The sequence below is a fragment of the Pecten maximus genome, chromosome 3, assembly GCF_902652985.1.
Source record: "Pecten maximus chromosome 3, xPecMax1.1, whole genome shotgun sequence".
In the NCBI taxonomy this organism is placed as follows: domain Eukaryota; kingdom Metazoa; phylum Mollusca; class Bivalvia; order Pectinida; family Pectinidae; genus Pecten; species Pecten maximus.
The window spans coordinates 6,931,320-6,942,976 of record NC_047017.1 but is presented as its reverse complement, the minus strand read 5'-3'; the positions used below and the strand labels follow the sequence as shown (position 1 = coordinate 6,942,976).

General features: G+C 33.9%; 1 protein-coding gene across 1 annotated transcript; it reads left to right on the top strand.

The window, feature by feature from the left end:
• The first annotated feature begins 2,456 nt into the window (after nucleotides 1-2,456).
• On the top strand, nucleotides 2,457-10,899 carry LOC117324666 (neo-calmodulin-like). The gene is made up of 5 exons (XM_033880602.1): nucleotides 2,457-2,561; nucleotides 3,756-3,786; nucleotides 7,053-7,196; nucleotides 9,020-9,262; nucleotides 9,857-10,899. Exons 1-5 carry the CDS (start codon nucleotides 2,559-2,561, stop codon nucleotides 9,883-9,885), a joined length of 450 nt encoding a protein of 149 aa, XP_033736493.1. The 5' UTR covers nucleotides 2,457-2,558; the 3' UTR covers nucleotides 9,886-10,899.
• Nucleotides 10,900-11,657: the final 758 nt, after the last annotated feature.

Below are 11,657 nucleotides of genomic sequence, written 5' to 3'. Positions count from 1 at the left end.
CTTCTAGACTTGTTTTATCTGTTTCAGCACTGTTTTATAATTATAAGTTAAAACAATCACGCAAAAGATTGAAAACCCCTCCTGCCTTATAGAATGTCGGATAACTTTATAAGGGTTTTTGAAATCACTACCTTTGACGCATTTTCTAAAAATGAGTTTAGGACAATTCATTTTCACAGGCTTATGACGGTTTAATATCAATTTTAAAACCATTTCTGGAAAAACTAACTTGACACAAAATTGTATTGAACTGTAGCAGTCAGTCTTTGTTACCTGCTTATTTCCAGGAACACACACACAAGTTTTGAAGTAAAATAGAAATGAAATTTACACTAATCAAATAATTAAGCTGTTCACCTTTTGAATAACTGGGACCTGATGTTCTATGTCATGTACATAAAAAAGATATTGTGTTTTGTAGTCTAATTCTTCTCGTACTTTTCTTGTTTATATTTCCTCTTGTTTAATGGATTTTTACTTCTTATTAATATTTCGTTATTATGTCGGTGTTCTATGTTGTTTGGATAATAAGTTGACAAGGCAGAGATAAATTGATAGCTGGGATTTCAGGAATCAGTTTTTTTGATATTTACCTGAGATATTGTGACATTCTCATACCTGCGATCATTACATGACACAAGCCACAATAACATAAATATTATATCGATATCCAGTTAATTATGGCTTACGAGACAATATACATAAAATGTATTCACTCGCTAAAAGTCTATTGAATATAGATATCATGTAATTTAATTTAAAGATAAAAGACATATCTGAAGCTTTATTTTATACAAGTAGTATGTTATGATCCAATTATGGGGAAACCTGAGAGTGGTTGAGGATAGCCCTACCGCAAAGTCCTACATCCGCCACCATTGAGATTCCAATGAACTGGCAAATACAGCCATATCTGATCATATGATAAAAAAATAAATAAATTTTCAAGACAGACATCGAAAGGAAAGAAACATAAACATTTATATAAACATTAGCTACTCAACCTTACCATTTACTTATAGTTAATTATAACAAAATAATATTTGAAGACTGTCCAAGATAGTGAGATTACAACTTGTCTTTCAAACCTCCATTCTGTTAGCATTAGTCTTTGTATTGTTAGTGCCGTTCCATTCACGCTGCCTTACTTTTGGTCTGCAGTTGAGCGTTCGCCCCTGTAAGGAAGGCTTTGGGTTCTGTCCCATGGCCGATACATATCAGATTCTTTAAAAATGGCAGTTGTTCCTCCTGCTAAGCGCTCAGCATTTTGAGAATAGGACGGCTGATTCGCCCGTTGTCAGTAAAACGTGACCGGTTGGGATGTAATGCTGGTTGTTTTCGGCAGCATACTTCAGTGAGGTAGCATTATAAAGTCGGCATCAGTTCCGCGCTATCACAATGAGACAAACACGAACATACCAAAATCTCCCAAATCACACAAACATTCATGACACACATGGCCAATCACCACACACATGCGTCTCGCACACAGGGGAGGCCGTCTTTTTAAAGACCTGAGCTGTTGATAGAACGTTAAACAGTACTAAATCAAACCGTTTCATTCACTATCATTCTGTCGACATTGAAAAAAGTATTATTTTATGTTACATGGTTGTTTATGGCACATACATACACATATTGCACAAATTACATACTGGTAGATAATGTCTTTAAATATGAATTGAACTAAACACACATTTTTGTCATGTTACTAGAACAAAACTCCTTCATAAACTTAGTTTATCCTTCAATGACTCTTCGTTAGGGCTATGACCCAAACGTTTAGATTCCCAGGCGTTTTATCACTGAATTCTCTGAGTTTAAAGAATAACCAGGCAATTAATCAAACTAAAGACGCGTATCAAATAGTATATGTTCCACTTCAGATGATTTTATCAAAAACAATAATGATTTACAAACTGAGACGTCTTGAACACTAGTTAAAATTACAGGCTACAGATGAATCAATAATACAAAGTCAGATATATTTACGAGTTACCTCCCTTCAGTAGATTTCAGATTATTCTTAATGGAATGTATTGATTTATTATTGATCTGAATTCTTAAGACCAACTAACAGGTAACAAAAAAAGTAATACACAATTCTAATACCGCATGGCATACTTAAAGCTGTTCCTCGTAATCCGATAGATAAAAACATACGTACATACATATAATATTGAAGAAAATCTGTTTAAGTTGTTTTTATTTCAATTGATCTATTCAGCCCTGACAATTTCAAATTCAAATACATATAGTGAGATAATTGTATCAACACATTAGAACCATTTCAAAACCGAGGTGACAAGTACTTGATAGTAGATTAACCTAGGGCCTTTTTTCCTCTGGCTTTGCTTTCCTTTTGTTACTAATCGTACCCGACTGTAATGTGTATTAGAGATCGTATCACAGAAGGATTATCCCCAGAGGTTAATTCTACTTCTAACGTGTAATTAAAAGTATCGGGTTTATTTATTGTAAGGTGTACACCAGACTCTTTAGATTGTGTGTTTGTGAGCATATAGTATGAACTAGGGTTGACTTAGAGCCAGCACAAAATGGTAAGTTTTACCTGATTTATTTCTATATTATCTATTACAGTTGCTTCTTGAGCATTGTTGCAATATTATCAGAGAGAGAAAGATGTTTTTTAAATAACTAGCTAGCTGGTATGTCAGCTTATGTAACTTAGGCAGTGTAAAGTATTTTGTCACACATCACGAGAAATAATCAATAAATTCAGTATTCTCGAAGATTGCTTATTCTTCAATGATTCACAATTGTAAACATGCTATGTAGAATTATATTCATAATTGGACATCTTTTAAAAAGAGATGAATTTTAACATGGCGTCTATATTTTCGTCCTGGTCCTGTGCGTGATCTAAAAATAGTAACTGACGTTAGGGCAGTGAAGATCTGTTATTGATTTAAAATATCCACATGAACCCGACACGGTCTATTTCACAGAGACGTTTTCTAATGCCAAATAGTTATTTTTATCCCAAGAAACCCATGAACGAACTGTAAGGGTACATATGCTTGCGATGTTGATGTTTCAAAACAACAGTTTTACTCGAGAATGATACAGTTTGTCATTTGTAGATTACGTAAGTGCAATATTATTTTCTCTTATCCTGGACTACGATATCCACAATTTTACTGATGTTAGATTTTCTTTTCTCATCATGGGTTGAGACAAACTACGCATGCTCTTTGCACGTTCTGAACAATTGCAAATCGTCATATCAACAATGCCATGGCGTCATGGTGACAATCCATGACGTCACGCCGACAATTCAATGACGTCACGTAAACATTTTTTTTTTTTTGCATTGATGTTTCGTCTATGTTATATGCATAAAAGCAAAACAGGGTAAGGGAAAAATAACTATTCACCCCAAATGCAGTGACACAGGGAAATCTTAAACTCAGGGTCAGATACTTAAGCTGCCAATAACTCGCGAATCCTCATGTTTTGCAACTTAAGGATGTTCCTCTTCGGGTTGAGATTCCCCTGTGTCGCCCTAATTGGGATGAAATATTATTTAATTATTAAGAACCAGATTAGCTCCATGTTTTAACAATGCATTTCATATTAAGTTATATACATGTATGTAGATGTTACGTATGTGATAATTTTTGAAATGTAGATCAATATATAGCATATAATGTGTAGTTCTATATAAATATAATATTTCAATCGAGAGTAATACTGTATGTAATTAGTAATTATAACATTATTTTCAATTACAGGATGAAATACTAGCAAACCTTGATGACAAAGGTAAGTGTCCTGAGTTGCAGTACACTTTATGGTCAGTATACCGTCAGGTTTGGCAAAAACAGTGACCACCCGTGCCCGAATTAGAGAAGACCGCAATTGTCTAATAGTAAAAAGCATGTTTTCGTGTAATTGTTCATTAATTGTGATCTTGTAACATCTTATATCATATCAATATACTGTTTACCGTGGATGTGGCTCAAAAACATGACTAATTTTACGTGATGATGTATCTAAAGAATATTGAGAATTACACGATACCTACAGTATGAGCTATTAGGGGTGATTATTGTATTATCCACTTTGCTACCAGACAGTTGATAATACATTTTGGATCCGTTTGTATCTGATTGATTATTGGTTTACTGCATGTAAAAGAGAGTGTGTGTTGTCATATGCATATTGTCAATAGTAAAAGTTCTATTATTACGAATGGAGATAAAAGCAAACCACGATAATAAATGCTGATATAATGCTAAGAATACTTCTTAATTATTCTGAACGGCTATATCAATGCCGGTAAAGGCATATCTTACAGTTTTTACTCCAATACTTCTAAGAAATTCGATTGTTTTGGACCACAGCGTTGATTTTCATACGATATCAGTTCGTCCTTGCACTGAATTTTACATGGATACATAAAAAGTTGTTGCTACCGGAAGAAAGTAACTTTCGTTAAGAGAGCAATATTACTAACATAAAGAAAGTCGCTAATACTTTGAGAGAGTAACTGTCATGTGAAGAGAGTAACTGTTACGTTAAGAGAGTAACTGTTGCGTAAAGAGAGTAACTGTTATGTAAAGAGAGTAACTGTTACGCTAAAAAGTAACTATTAAATGGAGAGAGTAACTGTTACGTTAAGAAAGTAACTGTTAAATGGAGAGAGTAACTGTTACGTTAAGAAAGTAACTGTTAAATGGAGAGAGTAACTGTTACGTTAAGAAAGTAACTGTTAAATTGAGAGAGAGTAACTGTTACGTTAAGAAAGTAACTGTTAAATGGAGAGAGTAACTGTTACGTTAAAAAAGTAACAGTTAAATGGAGAGAGTAACTGTTACGTTAAGAAAGTAACTGTTAAATGGAGAGAGTAACTGTTACGTTAAGAGAGTAACTGTTACGTTAAGAGAGTAACTGTTACGTTAAGAGAGTAACTGTAACGTTAAGAGATTAGCTGTTACGTTAAGAGAGTAGCTGTTACGTTAAGAGTGTAATTGTGACGTTAAGAGAGTAACTGTTACGTTAAGAGAGTAACTGTTACGTTAAGAGAGTAACTGTAACTTTAAGAGAGTAACTGTAACGTTAAGACAGTAACTGTTACGTTAAGAGAGTAACTGTAACGTTAAGAGAGTAGCTGTTACGTTAAGAGAGTAACTGTAACGTTAAGACAGTAACTGTTACGTTAAGACAGTAACTGTTACGTTAAGAGAGTAACTGTAACGTTAAGAGAGTAACTGTTACGTGGGAGAATAACGTAGAGAATATAGTATAACACTAGATATTTTACATGATATCATCACCGCAATGTCAAAGTTCAGGGGGACCAGCTCAACGGTATTATCAAAACAATGATGCCTTATTTAGGACAGTAAAGATATACCTGCTTTCAACAAAAACACCACAAATAGCACTTCCGGTTTAAAATGAAATCAATCTAATCAGGAAAAATTAACTGACCAACAATAAGCAATCATCAATCCATAAGAAAAATGTGATGGCGAGTCACCACCAGTCATGGCACCAAACCGGATGTCTTTGTCACGTCCAGGAACAACTTCGGTGCATATAGGTCACCAGCAACTCTTTATGGATAGTTCAGTCAAGGCAGTGAATGACATGACATATCTGGAAAACAGATGATGTTGACAACCGTACAAATATTTCAAAGGAAATTGGCGCCTCGTTGCTCGAAATCAGTCTATTGGTAAAACATCAAATATATGATGTAAAGAGATTTTTTTTTCTTTTGTCAAACGTCCTATAGACTGCTACGGTCATTGAGTCAATGCTGATTCATTTACTATCTTCATACAAACAAAAAAGTGGATAATGAAGACAAAATCATATGAAAAGGTTTATTTTTCAAAAATATCTGCATTGTATAATTAGAATATTAAAATGTTAAATAATAACATTGGTACGGGATAGCTGATATGGACTACGTAGCACACATAGTGCCAAGGGGGATTAGGTAGACAAAAGGCCATCAGGGTCTATGGAATAGATCGATGTTTTTCAAATGGCTAGATAGTGCCTTCGACTTCAAAAAGAGTTTTGAGGTCCGGGGCTCAAAAATATTTATCACGAATGTGCTTAAAAATGTCAAAAGCATGACATGTTAACGAATCTTCTGGTTTAAAAAAACGAATGAGTAAGATACGTGTGTCCAGTACTGATACGAGAGAGGACAACTTCTTGTCTACGATCTATCCGACATGGAATATGTGTTTCAAGTTTCGGTTGTACTTTCAATAGTTTGTTGCTCGTCTCGTGAGACCATCATTGCTGCAGTAAAGAGAGAATCACAACGTGTATTTTTATCCCTATATAATTGTACTAGGGTTAAATTTTATAAGATATATCACTATAATAAGGGTGCGATAAAGGAATCTCAAGATTTATGAGTATCGAACCAGATACTTCTCTGAGGGTCGAGCTTTTCCTATTACATCCTTAATTGGGTTTTTTTCTCAAGTTTCTCCAAGCTGCCTTATAACTGATTTTTGTCTGATTTTTAGCACAATAGTGATGCATGACTACAATATTTCAAGGTAAACATCATACTTCAAAACCTGTATATCAGAGCATTGTACAAGATATCATGTAATTCACGTTTATTTATTAAATGATATAATTTTTTTGAATTCCAATTCTATATTGTATTATACTTACAACATCACTGATGATATTAAGATACATAGCGGCCCTTGTCTCCATTTCAAGTAACTAATACTCAATAGCAGCGGTCGTGAAACATTAACTCCTTTTCATTCATGTTTCTCATTAGTCTATTGTTGACCTTATTCCTGCCTTGTGATGTCACTCGCTTGCGGTTAAGACGACCAGTGCGCGCAATTCTCATGCCCTAGAGGCTGGCGGAGAAATTATTTTCAGCTGAAAATAGAGACAAATCAGTGTATAGCGAAAGAAATATATATTTACATCTCAAAGACGTAATTAAATCTATTAAACTACAATGGGTAATGTTGATTGTCATTAGTATATTCCCCTTTAGTGACACACTAAGAATGATCACACCCTTCCTTACGCAGAAATAGCGGAAGCGTTTGCCTTATTTGATGACGATGGGGATGGAACCATCACGATCAAGGAGCTTGGTGGAATAATGAGATCACTTGGGCAGAACCCCACAAATGACGAACTCAAGGAAATCATGCTGGAGGCGGATGTTGATGGTCAGTTTATAGAAACAGTAACAGATTTAGTTATGTAGAAATAATCTATTGTAGATTCGGTTTAGTGGAATGTATTTTGTTTTACAGATAGTAAGACTATGAGAAAATGGATTGTTTTGCAAATCCCTTTTTTCAATACATAACCCTAAGATGTGTACCTGTAAGTGGGGGGAAACAAAACTTTCCCATTTGAAGGACATTAAAGGTGATATGATGCACTTATGTATACATATACATCAATATCGAAATGCTGCGTTCATAGAAATAACCCCGAATCTCCACTACCGCGTCTTATTCTCAACCCCTTTCACATGCTGTACGCCTATAAGAGCGGGGGAATGTGTACCTTTAGCACGACCCTTTTATGCACATGACAATACCGATCGTGTAATATTTAGGGCATGCAATCATATATTGCATTATATAAGCGATCAAATTAACGTTTAATTTCGTTTAATATCATTGCCAATGTCTTAATGTTGTATTCTGGTTCCATTTGTCTCCCTTTATAAGGTATACGAATTCGACTAGAGTGGTCCAGATTATCAGACCATAAATGTCTTATATATTTATTTATCTAAAACCAGTATTTATGGTTAGCGGGAAAAGTGTTATACAATATAAAATAATGAATGTTTCCATTTCGACAACCACTTGATGATGTGTAATTTGGATGTAAACAACACACAGAAAAAAAAATAACATGTTGATTAATATGAAATCTATAAAAGTTAAGAAAGAACAATCCGTGAAAGCAAAAATTACAAACATTAATCACATTATTATGCATCATGTAAGGTACGGTTGTTGAATATGTATAATAATGTTTTATACTCACAGAGAAAAAAATCATTCCATGTTATTATTTGATATATTGTAAACATCCAATACTTAACAAAGAAAAAGGCATAAATAAATAGATAGAACGTACATTCTTATATAGCGGGAAACCAGGGGAAATGCCGTCCGAAGACGAGTATATCTTCATCAAGTTTAAAAAATATATAAGTATCATAGTGTTATTGGGCGAGTTCATTGTATGTGTGACTTATCTCACGTAATCACCATTTATCCCTGATTACGCACTTGTGTTGGTACTAAAGGATTATTACACGACAAGAGAGTCGCACTGAATCACCTCGGTCGATTGGGCATGCTGTGAATTGGGCGGAGAAAACAAAACAAAGTTCAAGATTAGAACTAGGATGGCAATATTTCGATTATAAGTCAATTAGAGGAAGCATAAAGCTGTAGCACCCATCTTTATACGTATGGGTTTATGGCAAACTATTTCATAACTTAAATACACATAAAAGGATTGATTTGCTTATATTATTGAATATCGCTATTGTGAAACATACATAACATAGAACAACACTACTCTTTGTTAATCCGCCCAAAGTATTTTTTTTTTGAAAATAAATCGTAACGCAATGTATTTAGTAACATGACTTTTTTTTATCTATTTATCTAAAAAAAAAAAAAAATTCCAATTAACACATTTTTTCATAAGAAAAGAACTTTATTTGAATTTGACCCATTTAGTGTAGAGGCATGCACAAAACCATAATATCGGTCCAATATACCGCCATAGCAGTAAGTCAGTGATATTATTGAAATACAAGCAGGGGTCACCATATTCCGTTTTAAAAGCCTTTGATATATCATGACCTGAGGGACATCAACATATTCTTCCTCAGAGGGCAGAAATTTAAGGCATAAGAATATAGCTACTGTTGGCTTCGATAATCAAATAAAATTGTTATTTAGGATATGGTACGTTAAGATGTATTGTATTAAACATTAGGGCTGTTTTACTCCAGGTAATGGCTACATAGATGTGGAAGAATTTAAAATGGTCATCGCTAAGAAAGTATCCGAGGAAAACACAGAGGAAGACATCAGGGAGGCCTTTCACGTATTTGATAGGGAAGGCAATGGTTATATCACTCGTAAGGACATCAAGGTACTTCTCGCGAGACTTGGGGACGAGATGTCACCTGATGATATAGACGACATGATAGCCGAGGCTGACAATGATGGAAACGGTAAAGTTAGCATAGAAGGTAAGTTCAATCAGTCGCCAAAAATATAGCTGACATCGTCTCGTTTGATGTTATGAGTGACAAGGTCGTACAATGTAGACCATTTGTGGTGCTTCGCCTGTCAATATTTAGTATTCATTATCCTTTGTTAATAGCAAGCACTTGACAAATATAATTTTAATTTCTGCATGATATAATTGCTTACGTGTTGTCCCTCTCTTACAATGTATGGTTGTTAATTTCACGAAGCTAATACTTCGTCGTTAACCCAGTCGTCGTTGACCGAGTCGGACCTAGTTTGCTAGTATTATATTCCTTGCAGCCAAACCGGCATGCAAACTTTCTTAAGTTAACGATGCTATGTATGTTGTGTTTTACTATTCAATGACTGTGAATATTACAATGTACAATGTCGATATCAGTTAACTACATATAAGCTATACTAACAATCACTTTAAAAGATTTAATACTTAAGAAATCACGAGAAACTAGTGGAATTAACTGTGTAATATATACCATATTTTTTCAAAATAGGTTTAGATTTTTTTTATTTCTTTAACAAAATATTAACTATGAAAGAAAGTACAAAAACTATGTTCTTTTTTATTCTTGCAGAATTTGTTGAAATAATGCAGCGAGCTTAAAGAAGATTGGATTCCGCCTATTATAACGATCATTCTCTCTACTATTCCCGGAACTTGTTTTACAATGTATCTTATATAAACCTACAGTACATGTTCCTCTGTTGAAGCTTTCTACATGTTATATGTATTAGTACTTAAATTTATTTGTACGTGTTCATGTCATTGATAAAGATCCTTTGTCCGAATCAAAAAGACAAAAGGCGAATTGTACAAATGTTATCAGTATTATAAACATTTGTCTTCAAATACCATTGTGTGTTCGTAAATGTCATTAAGATGTTCAGTTTTCCTTAAGTGATAGTTCAATTGAAGTCGATTCCTGTTGTTTGTATCCGCAGTCGATCTGCCTGACAAGGATTTATATATTGCAGAGTGGAACATGCCTATTTTCTCAAAGAAACAATGCAGCTATGTAACGTAACCTGAGACGTTAGCTGAACAGGTGTTGCATGCTATTTACATTTCTATTTTCCAACCATATGTATGTATATATACATATGTGTATGTGTTTGTGTGCGAGTTGGTATATCATATTTTCTGTAAAAATCATTCACCATTATCTTACGTTAATGCTCAATTATCTTGCCGAATAACAATAACCTACAAATGTTTGAAACTTATTTCTATGATTTAAGTTGATCAGTGTTTAACAAACAATTGGTTATAATCATCATATTGTTTTACCGCAGAAAGAAATATGATCGCGACGTAAAGGCATCAGGTTTTATTATAAGAATAATACTTCACTGCGATATTTAAGAAACAATGAATTGATATTAGTTGTTATGTCATTTGAGATATATTACATGTATATATCACTTGAAATTTGACATGTTTGATATGTACTATGCTTTACAGTATATATAATGCAAGTAAAAGTGGTCCCGAGGTTGTGTCTTGGGGAACCAAACATATTGCCTCTCTGATCCATCATAAATTGTGATGTTAAAATTGATGTACATTTATTTATTTTTTCAATTAAATTGTTCAATTCAAATAAACGTTTTCTTGAAATTGGCGTCGTTCGGTTTATTAATAGCATTGAACGACAAGGCGCTTTCGGAATATGATCTACAGCAGTCAATTAGGGTTAAAATGGAATCGCCCATAGTTAAGGACACATGGGACGATTTTTGAAGTCGTAGTATAATACAGTTATCTACATGTATATCCTATAGTGAAACTCATCTTTGCGAAAAACGATAGCGAAGAACAACAAACAGTGTTTAAAATTCATGTGTCCTAATATACGCTATTTCCCCGAAACAATTTCTACCCAAGCTATAATTTATACATTGCATATTAATAAAGGATGTGAGTAGGTAAACATGAATGAATACCAATTGAATTGTTGGGTTTAGGAGGAGGAGACATGCTAATAATAAGAGGGAAAAGGTGAGATACAGAGACTATAATTTGGTTGAAATATGACATTTTTAAAAAACATACATGTTGCAATAATGAGAATAAAATTTATTTACGAGAATTGAGACAACAGCTATTACAGGATACTTAACAATACTCCTAGTGGGTTAACCATAAAGCAATAAATACTGTACAATTGTTGATTTCACGGAGCAAATTATTCGCGGTTGTCGAAGTCGGACCTAGTTCGCGGATATTACATTTGAAAACATAGATAGGCACTTCTTTACAGTCCATTGTATGTAAGGTCAATAGCTGGGTATTTATTTTCATGCTGTATTTAATGACTGCTAGTAAAGCGAAATCAAATCCCTGTGAATATTACCAAATATGCAGTAGCGAATTAT

Bases quoted from the DNA above. Each gene is read 5' to 3' on its own strand.
- LOC117324666 (XM_033880602.1), top strand. The intron at 7,197-9,019 runs GTCAGTTTATAG...GTTTTACTCCAG, and splicing joins GCTGGAGGCGGATGTTGATG to GTAATGGCTACATAGATGTG. The intron at 9,263-9,856 runs GTAAGTTCAATC...TTATTCTTGCAG, and splicing joins CGGTAAAGTTAGCATAGAAG to AATTTGTTGAAATAATGCAG.